At 42.3% G+C, this 23,976-nt stretch overlaps 2 protein-coding genes and 1 long non-coding RNA gene across 8 annotated transcripts; 1 reads left to right on the top strand and 2 right to left on the bottom strand.

Moving 5' to 3' along the window:
• The first annotated feature begins 193 nt into the window (after window positions 1-193).
• LOC311251531 lies at window positions 194-2,511 on the top strand. 2 transcript variants are annotated; one of them, XR_014621422.1, is made up of 3 exons: window positions 194-267; window positions 379-448; window positions 2,433-2,511. It is a non-coding gene; the product is annotated as an uncharacterized lncRNA (long non-coding RNA). The 2 variants fall into 2 exon arrangements; XR_014621423.1 differs by having other exon boundaries at window positions 2,440-2,503.
• On the bottom strand, window positions 444-5,533 carry msantd1 (Myb/SANT-like DNA-binding domain containing 1). Of its 3 annotated transcripts, none has more exons than XR_014621420.1 (4): window positions 4,868-5,533; window positions 4,495-4,788; window positions 2,410-2,773; window positions 444-534 (listed from the first exon to the last, which is right to left on the bottom strand). XR_014621420.1 is itself a non-coding variant. In XM_084343998.1 (3 exons), exons 1-3 carry the CDS (start codon window positions 5,119-5,121, stop codon window positions 2,482-2,484), a joined length of 840 nt encoding a protein of 279 aa, XP_084200124.1. In that variant the 5' UTR covers window positions 5,122-5,533; the 3' UTR covers window positions 883-2,481. The 3 variants fall into 3 exon arrangements, 1 of the variants encoding a protein (XP_084200124.1); XR_014621421.1 differs by lacking the exon at window positions 444-534 and adding an exon at window positions 883-2,266; XM_084343998.1 differs by lacking the exon at window positions 444-534 and having other exon boundaries at window positions 883-2,773.
• A 3,058-nt stretch (window positions 5,534-8,591) lies between these two features.
• On the bottom strand, window positions 8,592-23,345 carry dtx4a (deltex 4, E3 ubiquitin ligase a). Of its 3 annotated transcripts, none has more exons than XM_084345081.1 (9): window positions 23,095-23,345; window positions 22,314-22,528; window positions 19,134-20,316; window positions 11,652-11,713; window positions 11,259-11,420; window positions 11,101-11,162; window positions 10,625-10,945; window positions 10,450-10,539; window positions 8,592-10,367 (listed from the first exon to the last, which is right to left on the bottom strand). In XM_084345081.1, exons 2-9 carry the CDS (start codon window positions 22,519-22,521, stop codon window positions 10,137-10,139), a joined length of 2,319 nt encoding a protein of 772 aa, XP_084201207.1. In that variant the 5' UTR covers window positions 22,522-22,528; window positions 23,095-23,345; the 3' UTR covers window positions 8,592-10,136. The 3 variants fall into 3 exon arrangements, with proteins under 3 accessions (XP_084201207.1, XP_084201206.1, XP_084201208.1); XM_084345080.1 differs by lacking the exon at window positions 23,095-23,345 and adding an exon at window positions 22,739-22,860; XM_084345082.1 differs by lacking the exon at window positions 23,095-23,345 and having other exon boundaries at window positions 22,314-22,656.
• Window positions 23,346-23,976: the final 631 nt, after the last annotated feature.

Here is a 23,976-nt window from a genome sequence, read left to right as displayed (position 1 = left end):
ACCATGACAGCGTAACGTCTCTGGAGCACGTGACGTCCCGTTCTGGCCAATCAGCACGCCTGTCTCGTTCAATATTCAAACGAGTGGAGTGACGCTATTGGCTGATATTGATATTGACAGTTGACACTCTACCTCTGCGCTCAAGCAAAGCGAATTTAAAAGAGTCGTGTTTATAAATAAGAAACACCACTTAAATAGAGAAAGACTCGGAGTGAAGCCATTTTGTAAACTCTGTAAACACCCCGGGAACTTGTCACGGAGGAGCAGGTTACATTACAATACACACATCAACACATTTAATTGAGATAAGTTCCCAGTATAACTAAAATGCATATGGATATATAAGTCTTACCTCGTATGAATTAACTCTTTCTGCAGTTTTACTCCTCAAACATATTCCATGTGAGTCGTCCCTGTCTCGTCCACACTGGAGACCTCTCTGCACATGGTCTGTAAACAATACCTCTCTGGTCAAAGGGCTGCAACGGTTGCACACACTGTCACATGGCTTCACTACACATGTGCAGCCTACACCTTGGCAGAAAAGCTGGATTATTAATGTAACAATGTAATGATACAGATAAAAAGCCCAAGGCTATTTCACTGCTTATTTATTCATTTACTGATTGAAAACACCAACGTATCAGATGATATATGGCGTACATCTTGAGCAAACTGTGTTGCATTTTCATGAAGAAGTGACTTCCATGGAGTCGGTGTACAGTGTGGTGGAACTAACTTAATCCCCAGTTTCTCCAAATCCTCTTAAAATAGGCTGAAAGGCAAAGACCTTAAGATTTCGGCTCCATCTTGCCTTACCTTCTGTGTAATGTGCATTTCAATAATTACCCCGCAGCGACAATGAACGACAAGGCATGAGTGTAGACTGTGTGTTGTTTTATTCAGCAGGAATGCAAATAAGAACAGTACATCTTTACATATTAAAGTATTGAACACTCAGGGGACAAAACAATCTGTTTCTGTCATGAAGTTTGCATTCAGGCTATATCTGATCCTAAAAGCACAATGCCACACAAGATTAAAGGTGTACTATGTAGTTTTAGGGAGGAAATAAAACACACTCGCTTTGTTTTCATGACTGCATAAACTGAATAAACAAACTGACCTTTAAGGACAATTCCATATCGTTTTACTTTGTTTGCATTTGGCGGACCCTGCCACCTCTCTAGCTTCAAACAGTGTTCGTACCTTATTTTTGTCTGAAAACAGCCTGTTTGTTTAAGATTAATATTGCTGAGTTAGTACTATTACATCATTATTATTGAAAGTTTGACTTTCTTCTCCAAAACTACAAAGTGCCCCTTTAAATACTGTATATGTGGTTTGTACTCATCTGCCAATTAGTGTGCGGGCAGTTTGCCTATCTGTGTGGTCACAGTGACACACAATCTGGAGTTCCTGCATACGAATGAAAGTTAAGTTGAGTTAATGGACACGTCAGACTTTTATTTATTGCACTGAAACGATTTTCACCTTGAACAGTTAAATCAGTTGAAAGCAGAAATTGTACCTTGAGGAGAACTGCTATTGAGCACAAAAAAGACATGTCTAAGGGCTGACAGCTCCTTTCCTATCACTTCAATAACAGCAGGGATTATTGCCTCAACTCCTGGTTCATAATGCTACTAACTGCCCTGTTGTGGCATCAAACCTTCCCAACTTGGAATCATCTTGGCACAGAGAAATGATGAAGTGATAAGATACATCCGTTTTTGCAAGGCTGTTGTTCCCACTGGGATTTGAATGGGTACTTGACAAATAATCAAGAAAGATACAACACAATTATCCTCAAAATGCAAACTCTGAAAAATTGTAGCCTGATTTACGGTAGATACTTAAGTGGCACTGTCATTATGGTTATTAACATCTTCATCATCCAAAAACAATTTTCAGGCTAATGACACCTTCAGAAATCGTAACAGCATATTTTTTTAACTCTCTATACCGGTGAAAAGATCTATACGGTACTTTGACATATGCAACATGATAAACCTTAAAGGTGCAATATGTAAGATTTGGCCAACTGTCTAAATCCTATTCAAAACAAAAAGGCTGGGGCAATTTACCAGAGTAACCGCTAACTCCTGCTAACTGTCACTGCCGTTAGCTAGTTAGCTCGGTAAGCCGTGCCTCTAGCAGTCCAGACAGGGAGCTCAGAGCACTAGGGTAGTGCTGGTGTGCACAGGAGCTTTGGAAAGGACAGGCTGGAGCTTGCTGGTTAGCATGCTAACATCAATGGATAGCCCTAGAACACAATACATTGATGTCATGATGTCAAAATTGCTATTTTTTCCACTTTTTTAAATTTTCAAATGTTTTCAACTAAAATCTTGCATATTACACCTTTAACAATGTTCAATGTTAAACTAAAAGCCATAATAAATATACCTTTGTATTTTGGCTTCAATGAGGCTATAGGTGAGGCCATGATCTTTTCCAGACAACCATAACTCTCACACTTCATGGCTTCCCTGCATCTTTGACCCCGCCCTGACCCCATGATGCTGACGTGGCGGAGGGAGGCTGGATCATCTTCTCCAGAAGGTTCATCATACGCTCCTGCAGCTGCAGACACTGGACCTGGAGGAGGTTCTGTTGGTGCATGGCTCGACGGACCTCCCTGCACGTCTCCTCTATGGCCCGACTCGACCTCTTCTGTTGATGCAACATGGCCTGCATCACCCGCAGTTTCTTTCTCTTTATGGACAGGTGCTTGTTTGAACGCCTTTTCCTGGCTGACGTAGGGTGTGAGCTGGGCGAACAGAGAATGGACCATTTAGAGCAGGTAGCATATTGTAATACGAGATCACCTCTGGGCTCGAGAGGTCATCGTTGGTCCTACCATCTAAACATCAAACTAAAGTACCAGAAGTATTTTAAAAGCAATGGAACACTAAATAAACTAAATAGAGTGCTGTAATGTCAGGTCCCTGCAACTCAGTTAATGGATTTTCTGAATGGATTTTTGGTGAACTGCCTGAAATAAGGTCTGTGTCTGATATAAGCTTAAAATATTTTCACATTTTGTTCTACGATATAAAACACATACCCCATGTTTGAATTAAAAAGCACTAATGTGTCAGATGAGGCGGTTGCTAACAAGAGGCTAAATGAGATTACAGAGGTTAATGGGCACATTAAACATCATTACGCCGGACACAGAGACTCATTTACTCAGTAGACCGTCTTTGAAGGAGGACCTTTGTTGCAAACTATTCTAATTTTAAATATACAACTTGTAGATTGATCAGTTTATAATATAGCATAGTGTAAGTGGTAGTGACCTTGAAATCATGCAACCACAATGTAGGCTAGTTTCTTTATAGCCTAACTTTAGCTTTTTACTTCTAGTGATGTAATTTATGCTCCAAAAATTGCGGTGTTCATCTGTGAAGATTATCTTGCTGAAGTGTGTAAATATCATAAACTTGTTTTTGCCACATAGCTTATTTTCTGCAATAATCCAAAATCCAGTTAAAAAATCCTGTATGCTTTTTGCCGATGTTTACTTCGGGGTTAGTCTACAAAAACACATCATCCCTGCAGCACTCTATTGGCATTGTTCTAACACTAGACTGCCCGACAAAAGCCAAAATGAAGTTACTGCATGTTAAGTATAAAGTTAAGACTGGATCTAAAAAAAAGTTAAAACCAAACAGTCAACTGCACAGCTAAAACAAGAGCAAAAGCTAAAGCTAGCTAAAGAACAACACGACAATGTTAGCCCTGGCTAAAGCTCATTCCTTTCTTTGTCTCATAATGTATAATTTCAATGAAAACAGTGTGTAAAAATACAGCTTGACACCAAACCAAACACTAAACTAGGCTACACACCAGACACTTCCAGCCTTTGGAAAAGCCTGTGCTAAAGCTAAAGTTAGGCTACTTCATTTGTTCCGTTAGCTGTTTCCTGTCATTGAAATATATCAATTTTGATAAACTAACATCATGGCAATAATGTTTGTTACCCCACACAGAGAAGGCAGCAGCTATAGCTGTTTTACCCTCAGTCATGGAGAACAAAAACAGCTGAACTACTCCTGCTAATAAGGTACTAGCCTAGCTTAGCTGAGTAGCAGTTACTGCCACCCAGGTAAGCTTTTGACTCTCGTGGAATTCGTGATTAGGTGTGGTTAAGCTACTTTCAAATCACATATTAATGAAATTGTAAATCATTATAGTCACTTAGAGGTAATTATTAACAGATGGTAGATGGAGAAGAACATGTGAATCTTGTGTTTCCAAATATATTTCCTGACGTTCTATTGTAAAATACAATAAATGACCCATGCAACAGGAAACACTACGGAGTAAAGCCTTTTAAGGCCAGTATGTCAGCTGAGTTGAGGAGGAACTACTTTGGTGGATCCCTTCCATCAAACAAAAGAATACAAAGGTCATTACCTTTATCAATGATACACGCATACATAGCTACACACCCTCACCACATGTGTCATGTGTAGTTCCTGTTACCTGGATCCCTGTGTGTGCTCACTGTCGGAGCTCAAAGAGTCCAGCTCTTGTTTTATCTCCATCTCATCTGAGGAGCCTGTGTACTCTGGCAGGAATCCCATCATCCCCTCCTCTGAGAGGGGCACCAGGTTGTCTGTGGACTGGGAGGAAGTGGAGGGACCTGCAGTGGAGGCCTGGAACTCCAGCGAGTTCACCCGTCCGTTCTCCAGCGGCTTGGAGAGGATCTTCTCGATGGGCTTATAATACGGCCAGTCCGGAGTCTCCCCACTTTCACCCACCGTGGTTTTCAAACGCCTGTTGGATCAAAAATAAATGTTTAAAGCCATGCAACAGCTGGAGATTGAGGTCATAACTTTGGATTTGGTGCACTTGCCTGTACTGGAAAGACATGTTGGTGATTTTCATCTTGATCTCCTCTTTGAAACGCTGCTCTCCGGTCAGCTGGAAAAACCTCTGGGACATCTTCTCGTAAACCTTAGCGTTCCTCTTGCTCATTTTCAGTTCGTTGTGGTGTTCCTCCCACACGTACAGGAGGGCTTTCATTTCACCGTCGGTCCAGTTTGGGGCCCGCCTGTGCTTCTCACTGTGGCCTGGCATTAGGTAGCTGAACCCATCCTCTGATGCCATTTTTGAAACAGTTCTCTTGACTGTGGTTGCAGAGGTAGGATCTTTAGAGGTTGAATTTGAAAGTCTTTTACAGTGCTAAGAGCTGTAAGCTGAATCTGCTGCAAGGGGAGTGATATATGCAAGAAGGCACACACACCGTCCTGCCTGTGCCCTTCCCCCCTAGCCTAGCTGAAAGAGGACTCAAAATGGGGCCTAAGGCAGGAGAGGAATCCGGTTAAAAGCTTTTAGTGGCATGTGATGTCACCGTGACATCAAGTTGCCTTGGCAACAGTGAGGGAGGCCCTTCATTTTCCCTCCCTCTCCTCTTAACCACTCCCATCCGCTCTCCTTTCCCCTCCATGCTGCTCCTCCACTGGCAGCACAAAAAGCTTTTAGCTGAAAGGCGGCAGTGTGAGCGCATGAGGTTGCTGACAGTTTTGAAATATGAGCCTCTGGGGAGGAGGGAGAAAAAAAAAGGAGAGCTGAGACCACGGGTATGTGTTTCCCTGGCAACAAGGCATTGGAATTGGTAGTCAGCCAACACAGTGCTTCGTTTAAAAGCTTTTAATAATAGACAAGTCATTTTGAGACGGGGAGAGGGAGGATTTGCTTTATCTGGCACGATGTGGAAGAGAGGAAAACACTTCCAGCCTGCAGTTTAGAGCTAAAAGGCAAGCGAAAGCCTTTTACTGAAAAACTGTGTTTAGGATGAAATAACAGGGGGGGAGACATCAGACAAAATGGCAACATGTGGTGATCAACCACAGGCACCCCTGCAATGGAATACAAAATGCTGACTGCTGTAATCAGCTTTCTATTCATAGCCGTGGGTTGTAGACAATGGACCCCTGCAGGAAGGATTTCTCTGACCAGGCGGAGACCCCTCCCCCCTTCAGGTCTCAGCATGGGGCGGATCTCCGTCTACCCCCATCTCAGGCATCCTAATCTGCCATGTTATGTGCATTTTTTCCCCATTGTCTCCTGCTCCCTTTCTCTCTACCTCCCTCTCCGTTCCGACCTTTCTTTCATGGATATCCATGCACCAAAACCTCACTGTCATTTAACCAGACACACAGATGCCGAGATTCCTCTTTCTCTCTTCTTTGTCTCTCCATGTTTGTTTACGAAAAGCATCAATGCAAGTCGTCCTTCCTCACTTCATCTTTATTAGTGCCACTAGTTGCCGTCAGTCCGGCTTAACTCAGTTCTGGCTCGATTAGACCCCCTAACCCATCTGCTCCTCAGTAACCTGACAGGCGGCCGGTGCATTTTTATGCCGCAAATTGGCAGCTTTTCCCAATCCATCACATCTGTCACTTAAGACACGTGAAGCTCGGCTGTTGCAGAAACGTAGGAGCCAATGAAAGTTGGTGTGAAAGGTCTTTTTGTGTGTTTGTTTCCTCAAGGGTGCAGTTTGAAAGCCCTGTGTCTCAAAAAGTGAAGAAATTAGATTGTTTTTATGGGGTTTATATTTATTGCTTTACCGTCTCCCTGAAGTTAACATATTTGATTTGCAGGATTGAGAAAGTTCTGTCTGTTGTTTGAGATAAATCATAAAGTAAGTCTTAAATGTGCGTGTTAAATCAATACTTCACTGTCACAGCTACCCACTAACCCATGTCTGTTTCAGTATTGTGACTGAATCCTCTTGTTGGGGTCTACTATAATTGTGTTTAATTATCTCAGTACATGTTTTTTTTTTTGTTTTTTTTCATTCATTAAAGTAGAAGTAATCCAGACTTCTAATCCCGGAGCCAGACTAATCTACAGATAAACTGGTCATGGGGCACTTGTGTCTAGAAGTAGAAGTCAATAATGTGGGTTTTCTATAAAAATCTAACTATATTACAAGATTAACCAGGAACCTTTTATAGATTTCTAATTTCATCTTCCTCATAACAGAAGAAAATGCCAAAATTGTATTTACCCAATAGATTTCCAAAGATCTAACCGCTATACATAGGATCAAGATGTATTAACAGCTTACCTAGTAAGCACTTGCAGAACAAACTAAACCATTTAAAATGCCAGAACCTTCTTTACATATATTGTTATTTAAAAAGTGAATCTCCACTCTCAGGTTAAATTAAGATCTATATCTATATTAGGTGGGTTAATGGGTCTGAAACCTTCCTGCATCCACTGTGATTTTACTGCATATTAAAAGGTTACAATATCTAAGAATGTAAATATACAGCAGGATATCTTGAGTACATTAAATGGAAAAACAGATCTTTTCAGTTAGTGAAAATGTTTGTACTTCATACATACTGAACTAACTACTTAACTAAAGTATGTCCTTCAGTCCTTGTCATCAATTTATTTAATCTTTTCCATGAAAACTTGTATAAAGGCTTGAATCAAATGAAAAGGTGGGCTCGCCGCAAATTCAGTAGCTGGACAGAAATTGATTTAACAAAGCTATAAAAAAAAACCCATAGAGATGATGATGATGCAACTGCAGCGCCAGAATTTGTGGGTTTTAAACTTTTATGGGGTTATTTCATGGTCCTTGGAAAAGTCAGTCAAAGATGAAGGAAATCTTCAAAAACAGACTAATGATGCAACCACGACCAAAACAGTCGAGGAGAAATGTGATGTGAATCAAACCTACTCCATAAACTGCAGTTACATGCTTTGTTGTATGTTGCTATGGAGTCATTTCTATGTTCCCTGGGTCCTATGTTTCCAGATTTATATGACATTTATGAAAACATGAAAAGTTCCCCCAGTTCTACATGTGTTATCTTACATTCCTGGTTTATCAGGGCCCTATGTTCCCAGGGCCTGAAGACCTTGAGAACACAACACCTTGGTAACATAAGAGCTTGGGAACATAGGACCCTTGGAATATAGGAGAGGTGCGACTATATTGTTACTTGGTCTGGAATGATCAGCATAAGAAAAGGGATTTAGTTTGTGCACTTCATAGATTTATAATCAAACTACATGCCACTGCAAGCATGGTGCCTATTCAGTCCAGTGAGAATTGCTCACCTGGTGTATACGCCAAGAGAGAGTTTATAGCTTTTGCTTAACTCCCAGCTTTACATTGTGATGATCTCACAGTTTTTTAAATTGCTATCCACAGCTTTAGGAAAGTTTTACTAATATAAAACAAAACAAACAATATCAAAAATTCATAGTGAGAGAGTCATAAGCGATCTTGTTTGCAGTTTCAGGTGTCCTGTCGACAGTTTTACAGGCGTCTGTTTTATAATGGCTATGGGGAATATCATCAAATCTCCCTGGACCATACCCAGGTCTTAATAATAAATCATGGTTCACTTTACTTCTCTTTTCGTCTTGTGCCACCGTTACACAATGTTTTAGCACCTACCATTGTTATATATTGCGTCCACAGTGTCTGCCGTTTAATAAGAAATTACACAGTCCCTCTTAACTGTAATAAAAACGTTCACATTTATGGACTTAAATAAACATTACACAATTACCCAAACATAAAATGAAGGAGTAAACTTCTGTTTTCTCTTTGAACCTTAGAAAAACGTTTAATGCAAATTTGTGCACATAAAACACATACATACAGTACAGTGCATACATAAAGTATCATAAAGTATAAATGCTTTTAATGTTGGCCTACATTAGTATGTCAGCACACACTGTTGTGAATCTCATCTAACGTACCTCATAATAAACTGGTCCACAATAGACCGAATGCAAACTAACTGGACCACTTTGGCCAAAGCTGGATCCACAACAAGAGATAGTCTTTTGCACCTGCTCATGGCGAAAACATGATGAAAAACAACTGATGACCACATTTTGTAGTGTGATTAGAGCATTTGAGGCTGGTGTGTGTGTGTGTGTGGGTGTATATGTGTGTGTGTGTATGTGTCCTACACAAAAATACAGTAGATACAAGCTGTCCGGATCATTTTGATAGTAAGTAGAAAGCTCTGTGCAAATCTGAGCTCAGGCAGGAGGTCCAATCCTAGCTTTTTGAGGACTTTACTCCTCCTGGGGGGAATGGTGTAATCCATAGTAGCTTTTCCTCTATCAGTCCTTAACATTAACGCAGATACAAGAAGACATAGAAAGCTATCATTAAATGCACCCATGCTCTGAGGGCAGAACAATTAAGGAATGTCAGTTTGTGAAACTATCAAATACAAATTACTGAAAATGATTTTTTTTAAAGAAAGGGGCTGGTAAATGACATGTATAAAATGTCAGGCAAACTCCGGTACACCAGCAGCTTATCTTCACTTCACCCCAACATCTCAGTCTGTCACGCCACACCCGAAAACCAATGCAAAGAAACACAGCATATAAAACAAAATGTAAAATTAAAATATAAAAACATGATAGAATGGAAACAATATTGTATAATATATCAAGTATTCATAATATACAACAATACAATTTAATCATAAAAATCAAACCTAAAAAGGAATGTAGTTCTGGAAAAGTACCACTAGAGGTCAGCAAATATTCATGCTCAGATATCCAGTTATACACTTGAAATATTTATCTGCAGTGAAAAGTTTCTTCTGCTTGTGGACTAACACCTCATAAAAACACACCGACCCCACTTACTGTCTTCAGTTTAACCTCCTTTCAGTTCCACATAGCAGCAGCAGTAGTAGTGGTAAACACTTTATCAATTCAGCAAAATTCACTTAGTTACATTCTTGATATGAAGTCTCACAGTATAAACTTTTTTTTTTTTTTTTTTTAATCTAACACTGACTTGTATGTGCACAGTGGTCTCAAATGTCTCGCTGAGTAACATCTGCGATCTTGACACTGTTACTGCATCAGGAGGATAAAACGATTCCCCCCCCATATCGGAACTGACTCATGCAGTCAGACAGGACATTTTATTCTCAGCAAATTCTGCTGAAACACTTTCTGTAACATTCCTGTGAAGAGTTTTGTTTTGAGAAGATTTTTTCCATCTCTGGTGGGAAATGTCCTTTCTGTTCATTTGATCAGATTTTGAAAATAATTTGTCTGGATCCTCTGCCGGGATTGTGTGTTTACAGACTCCACCGTTTCTTGAATGTCTCTGTTCAGTCTCTGGGTAGACACTCCTCCTCGGTGATGCCCTGAGCTTTCAGCTCCTCGAGGACGTTGTCCAAGTGGCCGGGGTCCGGGTAACCGTGGCCCGTCAGGTTGGAGCCGAACTCCGTCTTGTGGTGCACCTCGTTCCAGATGACCGTATCTGACTCACCGGTGGTGCTGGATGTACCCACGGAGAAAATGAGTCGGCGGTCCCACGCTACCAGGAGAAGCCTCAGAACCTGGACGAAGAGGGAAAAATCTGGTTACGCAAGCTTGAAACCATACATGATATTCGACATAAAGAGAGGAATTGTCGTTTACCTTGCGTCCCTTCTCGCTGTCAGGGAGGTAGCAGTGTCTGGGGAACCCGCGGGCAGTGAAGGGTTTGCCTGGATTTGGGTGCTCTGGGCCCTGAAGAGCAAGAGCAAAGTTCATAATGTCATCTGTAAACATTTCCTGTGTCCATATTTAGAAGCAAACATGGGTCAGACTTTACCTGGATGCCAGGAGGGATGTTATAAATGATACGGATGGTTTTGCAGTCAGGGTGGCCGGGTAGCGAGTGGGGGATGACGTGGTACTCCATCTTGCCCGGGGGCTGGTTGCCAGTCTTGACTCCGTAGATGGTCTTGCAGGTAGGACACTGCAGGCTGCCGTCCTTGTTGCCATTGTTGTACATGGCAACGAGGCACTGGAGGTGGTACTGGTGACCACACTGTGCCAGGCGGCCAACCGACTCAGCCCGGGAGATGCCACCAACACCGGGGCCTTTGTAGCCTGATGGTCCAGCCAGGGCCTCCATGCAGATGGTGCAGTCCTGAGATGGGAGTGCGATTTATGAATTATGCATTCTGATACAGACTGTTTTGAACATGTCTCTTTCTTCATGTTTGCTTGCAATGTTTTCCTGTATATTGCAGACCCAGGGTTAGGGTTAGCCAAACTTGTCAATAAAAACCAAGGACAACTCACCTCCTCTGGGGGATTGCGGACCTTCTGAAGGTACCTCTTCACCACCTCCTCAGGGGTTTTGCCTACACGATGGAAACACAAAGTATGACGATCTGTTTATGACCAAAATCCATGTGATAGATACTATAACTAACCTACTTTAGCATCATCAAACCTACCTTTACGAGCTTGCTTCTTTGTGGTCTTGCGACAGCAGTGGCCCAGGCCGGGCACAGGCTTGATGTCACTCTTGCTGACAGGTGGAGGATGAAGCACCAGCTTGGGAGGGCGGGTCAGGCAGACAGGAAGACCTGCTGCGCTCATCAGGATGCCTGTGATGCCTGGAAACAGCCAGCAGAGGGGGGATGTGAGACAATGTATTTGAGGTTTAGTCATTGCCTGATGAGCTCTCTATCCAGGGAATTATCTATTAACCATACTTGTAAATCAGTGTCAAGTAAGTTTATTTAAAGAGCTGTGAGGTACAACTAACTTTAACAAGCAGGATGCCTCTTCAAAGCTGAATCTTATTTATCGAAGAAAGAAAGTACTGGATGTGTCGATATATTTACCTGCCAGTGCAGGGTGCACAGGGCTCGATCCATTCAGGTTCTTCACTGGAACGGTTGGCACTCTGAAACACAAGGAAAACAAACAAACATTAATCTACAGGTCACCTCAGTCCTGATCTGATGAGTCACCTGTAAACCTCACACACAGCCGGCCGCAGCATATGCTGGTGTCTATTTCACAGCATGTTAGCAGGTTAAGGAGCTTTTGCCGAGTCATGAGGGGAATCAACAACAGACGTTGCTCGTCACGACTTGACATCAGGTCCTATAATTGCCAGACAGGACTTCCTGCTATGTAAGGCTTAAGATTAGGATGCGTATGGCAGCAGAAGACACTTGACACTTCTGAAATAAGTTATTTAGTACAGTGTATATAAATATAAGATCAGAAATTGTTGCACCAACTCTTTTTCAAGACGTATTAAGATACTTGGTCTTAAAGGTGCACCACCCAAAAAAGAAAGATCTTCACTGACTGATTTTAGTTTAACAAACTAAATAAACAAATTCTTTGTTTTCATGGCTGAATAAAACAAACTGACCTTAAAAGGACAACACAACTTGTTTATATTTGGCGGACCCTGCCACCTTTCTAGCTTCAAACAGTGTCCTGGTGACCTTATTTTCCTCTGAGAACAGCTTGTTGATTCAGTTACAGAAAACATAAATATTTATGAGTTTGTATTATGACCTCATTAATATTGTAAATATTTAAATTCTGAGTTTGTATTTCTCCTCCAAAACTACATAGTGCCCCTTTAAAATGGGGAGGTCAAACTAAATATATGGACTATATATATATATAGACATTTAGAGGAACTTTTTGTTTTACTTTTAATTCTAAAATCCATAATTGTGCCGAAGGAGCCCAAAGTATTTCTAACATGACAGCAATACACATGCCCTAATTAAATAATAATGAATAATAAAAGCCAGTCACTACAACAGTCAGAGGTGTGTACTTACGGTCTGCCAGTTTTAATAATCGTCATTTTTCCTGCTTGAAAGCACCAAAGACCAGAGACAACTCAAGATATTCCAGCAATAATTCCCACTTGTAGCTCCGCTGTACAGTAGTATGTCAGTGTGTCTCCCTCTTCGTCTGTTTATGTGCAGGTGTCACGTCTCAGTCCCTCTTTTATAGAGCTAATCCACCTGCTCCCATCTGTTGACTAAACTCTGGTTGTAGGCCAGAGATTCGTCACAGGAGGGATTACCTGTCAGTGACCATGTCACGCTGCCAGGCTGCCATAAGGTTGACAGAATGGGGCACACATGACTATATCCCAAGGTAAAGATCATAATCCGAAAACTCGGGTTTGGAAAGGATGATTTTAACACTTTGTTGCGTTACACCAATCAAAGCTATCCATTTATTTCATCCTCTGAACTCCTATGATGATCACTTTGACTGTAAATGTCGTGTGTGCACCTGCAGTCCCTTCAGATTTAAGGAAGTGCCCCTTGATGACAACTTTTAAAAGAAGTCACAACATACATTTTTATGTATAGCTACCAACAAGCATTAATGCGAGGCAATGACATGCTTTATTAACTATTCATCAAGCAGTTGTAAAGGTTTATAAACATCAGTTGCAACTTTATAATGTTTATAGATGAACTACACAGTATTTATCAAACATTTACGAAGCATTATAATGCTGCAACTTTACAATAAAAAATAAAGTTTAATTAACTAAATATTCTTAATGATACTTAAGTGTTTGTTTCATTTACCTTTTTAATGTTAATGTTTTTTTTGTCATTCTTCTATCTTTTTGTCTTATTGTTGCTGTATTCTTACATTACAAATCTTGTCTCTTGATTTGTGAAATGCAAAAACTAAAATCTAAAAAAAAACTGCACTAATGTTTATATTTCACCAGAAGTCAATTTACTGTCTTTCTCCACCTACAGTGTTGACTGTTATTTAATCACCGTTCATTTCGTTTTAATTAGGCATTTTATTTATGTATTTTTTTACGCTGTTTGAAATATTTACGCTTCAGACATCTCTCTTTGTCTGAGTATTTTTCATATATTATGGAGCACAAACTGCTTTTATATACTGTATATATTTATATACGTCACCATATATCGTGGTGAGTAGCAGGGTGCTCTTTATGACTTGTGTTTATCCAGATAAAATCCAAAAGCACTGGGTGGGTGATGTCAGATGTTGGTCTTTGGTTCATGCCTGTTAGTCGTGAATCAATTCACTGAACATTGCTATAAATGAAATATCTGAAGAAATATCTCAAAGAGTATGGATTCTTTTTTTGGAAAACTTACTCAACATTACATTGAATTGACAGTAATCGTACACAGAAAGTCTGATCTTTTTTGGGCTCATTTCTGCCCTGTGTTTTCACGAGTTGGGAGATTCTCTGGGTGCATTTAAACAATGGCACAGTGACACATATAAACTCACAGTCAAGAGTGTACTGTACTGTTCCTGTACCTGAAAATCTGCTTACACTGTACTCTGTTACCATCTATCTGTTACTATCTCTTTATTTGCCAACTAGTGTCCGATCTGCCGTGTCACCTTCATGTGTAAGTGCCTTACGCGATTCAGAAAGTAGCAGCACGTGCTGCCTGACTGGATCCAACCCGTGTCAAACAGGACCACACAAGCAATATGATGAATGAGATTAAGAAGAAGGAGGTGGGAGACGGGAGAGAAAGGGTGGGAAAAAACAGGAGTGCCAGCTCGTCACGTTTCTTTGATCCCGGCTAATCTGAGCGGTATTAGAGCAGCTTCCATCTGGACCTCTGGATGATGGGAGAGCACAAGTTGCAGCATATGGCAGCACACACGCATTCATTCACACTTAGCAGGTACAAGCTCACACCTGAAATCATGTCTGATTGAAACATAAACCCTTGAAGTAGGAGGAAAAAAGTCTGATCAGGCACAAACGGTGAAGTGCACAGCAGGTTTTGCTGCGGCGACACACTTGTAGGAATCAAAGTGGCTGCAGTGAGAAGAGAAAGGACCGCGACAGGTGTGTGGACCGAAGGCCACTCGTCACTGTGTTAATCTGTGACCCCTGTTTTGGAAACCATCTGCTCCATTTCACTGCGGGTGAACTCTCTCAGCAGTGTGACGATAGCAAACATGAACAATCAACTCACCAATCTTTTTTTTTTTAAAGACACTTAACTTACACTTAGAATGATAATAAAACGGTGTAATTCTGGTGATTGTCTTTTCAGAATGCTAATGTTATTTCATATTATTGTTTAAATATTAAGAATTAGAGAGTTAAAAGGTCATTGCTCTTAGAAAGGGTGCATTGTTGTGCCATTACTTTACTATTATATCAGTGGCATAAAATGGCCTTAAAATGGAGCCGAGCGGTGGCTGCACTTTGTATTGGTTTGATGAACTTTGAGTCAGTTTTTGCTTTGATTTTACTCAAACAAACAAGCACAGTTTGGTTATTTTTGCACTAATTTTGCAGTTTTTGTAAAAACGTAACTGAAATTGACTAAATGTTAATTAAATATCAGTCACACCGAGTGAGCAGTGGGTGGTTTTGAGCTGCATTGTGTGACGTGAAATGGGCTTTTACGGGATTTTAATTACATTACTTTGCGTGTTCTAGCGTACTCGTAAGCACTTAAACTTTTTTTTGTCTGTTGCTTTTGTTTATGAATTCATTTATATTGTTTATTATTGACAGTTTTTGTTTTTGTTTTTTAAATCTAGGCATATTTTGTGCAATTATTAGTCTGGAAAACATCAAACCAATCTGGCAACACTGCAAGTGAGAAGTGCAGGACCAGCAGAATTAACAGACCACTTATAACATTATGTCAACTGATGAAGGCAGTGTTTCAAAAGGCCAATAATCGAACTGTTTTCCTGATTATTGTTTTCTTTAAATTATTAAGTATATAAATGAGAGGCGTATTATATACAAGCTACATGTACTTGTACGGATTTCAATGATAAAAATATACTATAGGGGTGTTTCCCTTCACTGCCCCAGTCCTCCTGTGGCGCCAGTTATGAATTTAAGGATTAAGCAATACGATGATGACAGCAGGAGCATTAAGAGGAGACAGTAGGAGAAAAGAAGGGCGAGCAGCAGAGGGAATCCCACACTGACGGGATCAGAGAGGCTCTTGTTAGCCTGTGACGTTGGTTGTTTTACTGCAGCAGCAGGTGCTCTCACCTGATATGTTGAAAGAATGGGTCAGACACACAGCTCACCTGACACAAAATACAGAGATTACCGAAGCAGGAATATTAAGCCTGTGGTATTTGGTATAAATCTGAGGCTTAGCTGGATTGCTAATGCGAGGATTCAGAAAGCCGGGGTGCTCTGTTGGGGCAATGTTGGGTTGGCAAATTATCCTCAACATGTGGCGGTTTAATCACAGTACAAGCAGCCAAGTCCATGCAGGCCTGCAATCAAACACAAAGCGACTGCGCGTGTTTGAATAATGCAGGATGCACATGAATTGCAGAATCTCTTGCGTGCCATACTTGAAATAACTGCATAACAAAAGAAATCTAGAGCGACCCAGTAACATCTCGTTCAGTGAGACAAAATGACTGTGAGGCCAATGTTATTAAAAGAACAGCTATAATTGGAACATGATGAAATCTAGACGCCGCGCTCACAACAATGTCACAAACACACCCAGCTGCAGAACAGAGAGTATGAACACAGAAGTCTTCTCTGAAACGTCCGTGAGCCTGACCACAGACATCCTGCTAACCAGCGCCCTCTGGCTGTGACAACCGGATACTGTGACTTCCTTCTTTCATCAACATTCACTAATGCTGACACCAAAAGGCAACACAGTCGCACACTAAGTCTTTGGGTGTTGATTGACTCGCATATATTTATCTAAACCTCTTCTGTTTTTCTCATTATCTCTCAGCTCATCGGTGAGAGGTTGTCAAATACTCCCTTCACACGTGGTTGAAACAAAACAAAAAAAATTTTGTTGAAACATCCAGTTGATACTAATAAGTAAAACATAGTTTTGAGTGGAGAGGGGCTTTAAAAGGGGCAACATGCAGGAGTTTTGATTGAAAACATTCAAAATTTAGAAGGCCATTATGTTTGAATTGGCCACCTGTTGAATTCATCCTCAAAACAACAGGGGGCAGCAACACCAGAGTAACCACTAGATGCTGTCAACTGTGCTAGCTAGTTGCCTTTAGCTAGATAGCTCAGTAAGCCCTGCAGCTAGCAGTCCGGACTGGGAGCTCCAAGGACAGGGAGGCTGTTGGTGTTTACGCCACTAGCCCAGAGGCTTTGGACTGAGACGGACAGTGGCTAGCTGGTTAGCATGCTTACCTCAGTAGGTATCTCTGCAACACAATAAAGAGACATTATAATGTAAGCACAGTTATTAGTTTACATTGTGTTGATAATTTTCGGCACTTTTTTAACTTAAAATTGAACATATTGCAACTTTAACTAAAAATAATCAACATAATGTGAACAAAAAGCAGTTTTGACATTATGATGTCTGTGTATTGACATATATAATGCTCAAATATCTACTGAAGTTAGCTTGCTAACCAGCTAGCTCCATCCTGATCAAAAGCTCCCGAGCCAGCAGTGTAAACACTAGCACTCCCCTAGCATCAGAGCTCCGAGTCAGAACTACTAGCTGCACGGCTAACTGAGCTAACTAGCTAAGGGCAGCTACTGTTAGTGAATTTACATATTGCACCTTTAATGTTAGCTTGCTAATGTTCTGCTAACACTTTTCAGGCTAAAGTAAGAACAGTAAGTAAGGATAGTAAGAACAATAACACTAAACCTAAAAGTTATTACTATCAACATCTCTCAAGATAGCTGGTGACAGCAACTAGCTGCACCGTTAGCACTGTTATTAGCACCATGTGCAGAATGCACCCCTCTACATACTAAGTCCAAAAGCCAACAAAAACCCTTATTTTTTGTATGTTTTTATGTCGAGATCGTGCACAAACTAAAAGAGAAATCTCCAGTACAAGAAGACGAGTGATGAAAATATCAAGCTTTCCATAACAATGGAGACATCCCAGATGTTACAGACACATTCCAGATGGGGTTTGCTGAGTAAAACCTGTGGGCACGTCTTTTCTTTGTTAACAGCCCATGTATCAGATGTGATGCTGCTTGAGGTTTTAATCAGCAAAGCTTCCCTGTGCTTACACACACACACACACACACACAACCACAAAGTTTTTCCAGGCTTTTCTGATTTATTAATGCCTCGAGCGCCCAATGAGTTCGCATGAAAACTATAAACAAACTATGTGTAGGAGTGTGTGTATGTGAAGCAGGTTCATCATTAAGTGGTCACACGACGAATGTCTGGAATGTGAAACACTTGTGAGGCTCGTTCGGTGTGAATGCTCTTCATTGTTTTTCCATTGAAATGAATGAGCCTGATGGACTTTGTCTCAAAGATTAAAGGCTTGTGAATGCTAATGAGCGCTCATGTCAGACACTGTGTAATGAGGGCTCCAAACAAATGAGGAATTCCTGTCTCAATCGATTTCCTTGCATATCCTGTTTAGTTGGTCTCATTTTGTTTCATATACAGTGTATTGATTAGGGAGGTAGTCTGTGGAGATGCTGTTTGACTGTAATAGAAATCCTGAATCAGCTGGCATTCAAACTCGATTATTATACCCGTCATAGTTGGCAGGCTGTGGCAAAAGTCCTGAGAAAAATATTTTCATGTTAAAAAAGTGCAATATGTAAGAATTTTAATTGAAAACATTCAAAATGTAACAAAAAACATCAACAGAATCTGAAGAAATAATAGTTTTGACATTATGTCATCTGTGTTTTCTGTTGCAGAGATCGCTATCTAAATTAGCATGCTAACCAGCTAGCCTCCGGCCTGGCTCAAAGCTCCTGTGCTAGCTAAACACCAACACTCACCCGGTGCTCCGAGCTCAGTTTTGACAGCAACTGCATGGCTAAATGAGCTAACGAGCTAAAAGAAGCTGCAGTTAATGGTTACTCTGGTGATATGCTGCCCCCTATTTGTTTTCAAATCATATCATCATATCATCCTCCAAAACCTTTAAGGCCTCAAATGCTCCACTGTGTTCACCAGCTAGTAGCTAACTTTATTTCAGTAGAACGCAATGGATTTTTAGAACTACTTGATCTGAAAACAGCTGCGTGCTGCGGTTGGATATGAAATTGCGTAGTAAGACTGAACAAAAGCAGTAAAGTTGTGGGTCAGAAAACCAAAACAATGTGCTGAAAGTCACTAAAACAGTCTTTTAAGAGCAGAGTTAAACTGCAACTAAAAATATTGATTATTGCTTTAAGTTTAAAAGGACAACAAGCTACAAATTGTCTAATTCAGTCGTAACAATTTAGATTTCTTCCTTTTTTGAAGGGATGTAATACTTTTTTAAATATGGTCTATTAGAAATACATACACTTTAAAGGTTTTGTGATATTTGGGTGAACTCACACACTCCTACAGTGGTTGTCTACTCACCCAGAGGCGATAAGGGCACGTGACTGAGCCATGGCGATACGCTGCAGTGCAGGTCGGCTAAGCCCTGCGAGGCTGGACCGGGGTGGCAGAGGGGCTGCGCAGGCAGCAGCACCAGATGAAGACACTGGGCCCAGGACGCGGGCAGAAGGCGAGGGCGTGCAGGTGGAGGCAGCCGTGGAGATGAGAGGAGGGCCTGGAACGGGCACTGAAGGGGCGGAACAGGAAGCAGACAGGGAGGACGAAGTGGAGGGTTGAGGTGGGGAGATGGCGGGTGGTGAGAGCGTGGTGGAGGGTGGAGGAGGAGGTGGTGGAGGAGGGGGGAGAGGTGGCGGAGGGGGGCGGGTGGAGGAGATGGAGAGGGCGGCGGTAGCTGAGCCAAGGAGGGAAAGAGAGTGGGCATAGCCTCCTCCGAAACCGAGGCTGGAACTGCCAACGCCGCTACCACCGATGATACCAAGACCTCCTGGACCACCCATACCACCCACACTGAAGCCACCTGTCGCCCCAACTATGGACGTCCTGTGAGGGGAATATGAGCGTGACAGGGAAGGAGGCCGAGGGAGGGTTAGTGAGTACGACCCTCCTGGGATAGGGTGACTGCTGATTTTGGGACTAGGTGGCTTGGTCTGTGGCGGCCTCCGACCCAGAGTGTGAGCAGTCGACATGGCGCCCGCTTTGACGCTGAGCACCAACATACACTGCTGACAGGCGCAGGGCTGTCCCAAGGACGTGATGGCCGAGGCAGGGAGCGCCCCACTGGGGTACGCGCTCCCGTTTCCTGTCCCGCTGCTGCTCATCCTGATCCCCATGCCCACTCCGGATACATCCACGCCGAGCAGTCCTCCATGGCTGGGCATGGACATGGGCCCCCAGGCGTGGTGGGATTTAGGCAGGGGCCCGGACACCAGCGGGTAAGCCAGGTCGGAGCGGCGCTGGATGCGTCGGCAGCGCTGCGTCTGTCCATTGATTTGGGTCATGCTTTCGAAGTCAATGAGGTAGCAGAAACCCAGCGGCGCCAGGTCCAGCCAGGGCTGCTGCCGATCGCGTGCCGCCTGGATGGCGATGCCCACCTCCGTGTCGTACGCCGTCCAACTTCCAGCGTCGTTCTCCCACTCCCACAACCAGCCCTGGCCTGGCGCTGAGGTGGGGTCGTAGAAGCTACGTCGTACCGGTCGAAGGGTACCTGAGGCAGGGATTAAGGAGTCAGCGCAGTGCTAAAGATTCATGCACATTATTAGATTTTGAGAGGAGAGAGATTTTGAGTTTGGGCTTCTTCCATGTCAGGATATTTCTAAACATCTGAAAGATTTCTACTGTAGCAATAAAGTTTGAGCATCTTTGTTTCTCGACTCCAGCTACGATCATGCTGCTCGGTGATGAGAAGTAGATGCAATAGGAGGTATGAGACTGACTGTGGCACTATTTGCCGTCGACGAGTAGATTGCAACCCTAACAAATTCAACATGTCTGTGTTTGCTTGCTAAGAATTTGGGCAAACAGGTTTCCCCTGGTAACAGCACATAGTGTGCTGAATTCTGATTGGCTGGCAGCCTTGATCCGACCCAAAGCTGGCTGTGTTTGCTTTCCCAGGGTGCCCAGAGAAACTCTACAGAGTCTTCATACTGTAAAGCCCTCACATATCTAATCCTGAAACACACAAAGACTTCACAAAGTAAAAGTCACTTCACATGTACATTAAACGGTTTAGGCTTCAGTTAAATGTGCAAATGAACAGTGCAATTAAGCATCTGAAGTACGAGGCATCTGAGAAACAAACAAAAATAGTTCTTTTGAATCTGTGCCATACAGTATGTGTGACACAGACATTTAACAAGACAACAGAGGAGTTCATTCATGAAATCTGCTCCCATCGACCCCATTTTATCAATGACCTCAGACTCCTGAAATTCCTCCCCACCCTTCTGAACCCCCCTCCTCCTCCTCCCTTTCTCCTATTTAGACTGGGGCACCCTGCCTTGCCTCTCTCACCAATTCAGCTTCTGCTGGGTTTGGAAAAACAAACTGCACAAAGGCTTTTGTCAGCCAATGTTGAGAGAAAGAAGGGAAACGTTGGGGTCTCTGCCAAAGTTGGAGTCTGACGACTGACAATTCCCTGCTTTGTCTCGCGCTTCTCTCCTTGCCTCTCTTTTACGGAGCTTTGACTCGTGAAAGATGACTTCTTGTGTCCTTATTCTGCCATTAAGGACAGCAGTATTGAAGCTGAGGTTTGCAGATTATTTCTAGTCTGTGGCTGGGAGATTTTAGCTGCTGCTATGCAAACACACAGGTCCATGACTCATTTCACCACTGACACCTTTTAAAATCACAGACACGTAAAATCTCTCCTTTAAAAAGGGCACTATGTAGTTTTGGGGCAGAAATTCAAACTCAGAATTTTATTATTTACAATATTAATAAGGTAATAATGCAAAGGGCATGTGTATTGCTATCATGGTAGAATTATTTTGGGCTTATTCTGCAATTTAAGGACTTTAAAATAAAAAATAAAACTGAAGGATCCTCTAAATGTCCATATATACTCCATGTATTAGTTTGATGTTTTAAAAAAAGGGGCACTATGTAGTTTTGGAGATGAAATCCAAACTCAGATTTTTATTATTTACAATATTAATGAGGTAACAATACAAACTCCGAAATATCTATCTGAATAAACAAGCTGTTCTCAGAGGAAAATAAGGTCAAACACTGTTTGAAGCTGGAAAGGTGGCGGGTCCGCCAAACATAAACAAAGTAAAACAGTATGAAATTGTGTTGTTCTTCACGTCAGTTTGTTCATTCAGTTTATTCAGTCACGAAAACTAAGAGTTTGTTTATTTAGTTTGTTCAGGCGTAAACATCTGATTAAAATTCCCTCCCCAAAACTACATAGAGCCCCTTTAAAAAAAATCACACACACACACACACACACACACACACACACACACACCATCTCTCCTTTAATCTCTCTTGTAATCAGACAGGTGAAATGTCACCTAATGGGAGACAAGATTTGGGGATCTAAAATAAAGACATATAAAAGGTAGTAACTTCTAGAGCTGAATGATGAGCGAGGCTTGCATAGATAAAGTAGACACACACGAGCAGTGAAAAGGCCTCCACCTCAGGCCCGGCTACACCGCTACACCCTCCGCCGTGTGTCTCCCCCCCTTTGCTCCTCACCTGTGTCTTGTCGGAACTGGTGCATGGAATGCAAATCGATGATGTAGGGCGAGAGGCGAGAGTCCACCTGGCCGAGGACAACACTACCACACCGCGGGTCGCTCCGGATGACTGCCTCGATGTGATGACAGACAGCCGGGCTGTAGGGCCGCCAGCGTCCGTGCTCGTTCAGCCATTCCCATACCACTACGGCGGATGCTAGTAACATCCTACTCCTGCAAAGATGGAAAAATAACACTGACAACGCGGTGGCATATATGAAAGCGGTGGGGCGACGGGCATTTAAAGATACCCTGCTGCCGCTCCGCCGTGCATCCCTGCGCACAGCGGCGCTGCATCCATCTTGGACAGTTTGCAACCCAGATGTGTCTCCTATCTGTGGATATAAATATATATATTGGGATGACACTACATGCAAAGCGTACCTTCCATGTTTGTAGTTTCGGTTATGCAGCAATTAGTGGGTCCCTTTATCGCACGGAGAGGATACAGAGCGTTTCAGGGCGCAAAGCCTTGCAGGATGGTTGCATTTTACTCCCTATGCAGATGAGTGACGTCTACTGAAATCATTTCTCCGGCACAATCAAGTTAGGGTGAGAGGAGAAAATGCAACTTGGATGCTCGCGGTGGTGCGGCACTGGTGAAGTAGGTTACTGTGACAGGCTGGCTTTCGACCGCGCAGCGCGAGGCTGCGTTTGTGTGTTTTGGAGCAAAATCTGTGCTGAATGTGGAGGAGGAGGGAAGTGATGCAGGAAAAAAAGAGAATAAGTTGAATATTTACCAGGTTGATCGGCTCCGGTGTCTCCAGTCAAATCACTGCTCTGTAGAACAGTTTTAGATCCATCTGTCACTGTGAGAATGTCTCGTCTTCAGGTGAAATCCCGGAGTTGTGCTTACATAATTGATGAATGATGTCTCCACAGCTCTGTCTGATCCACTTTTACTCGAGCTCACTCAGACTATCTGCTCATCCATGTTGTCTCGATCGAGTAGCCCTCACACACACCGCTGACAATTATTTGGCCGGCGAAAAATAAATGTTTGACACTCGCGTGCGTGAACACTCCCACGCCTAGAAGGCCTCTAACATCCAATCAGATTTGAGCAAGTGCTCCGTGTGGCCAATGACGAACGTCTCTTATTGTAGAGCTGTTGTTGCTCACTTACTTGTTTGTATAAACCTCGTTTTTTTGTATTGATTTAATGTTAATAGAAAATCTTTCACAAATCACCTTGTTTTAACATTGTGTTTGTCATGACTGAAGACAAAATCAGTGGAGATGCCGGGGATTGAACCCGGGACCTCATACATGCGAAGCATGCGCTCTACCACTGAGCTACATCCCCATTGGCTAAAAGTCAAAAACAATACATTTTGTAGTTACCAATGCTGATTGCATATGGCTACTGTAGTACCGCTGATGCAAAAAGGTAAGCTTTTGTTTCTTTTTCCACAGTGTACCACACCTCAACCTGTTCATGATCTGCCCTCTAATACATTCAGAAGAAACCTGACACAGATATTTACCTGTATGTCAAAGATTGCTGTAGTTTTACTTCATGGCATCAACATTATAAGCTTACACAGTGAACATACACAGAGCTTAATGTAAATATTCACTTCATTACTATCACGTCAGCTCCCATCTGAGAAGCTGGAACC

The sequence above is a fragment of the Pagrus pagrus genome, assembly GCF_965226575.1.
Source record: "Pagrus pagrus genome assembly, chromosome: 22".
Lineage (NCBI taxonomy): Eukaryota > Metazoa > Chordata > Actinopteri > Spariformes > Sparidae > Pagrus > Pagrus pagrus.
Note: the sequence above shows the minus strand (reverse complement) of the source record. Positions and strands in the feature narration are given on the sequence as shown.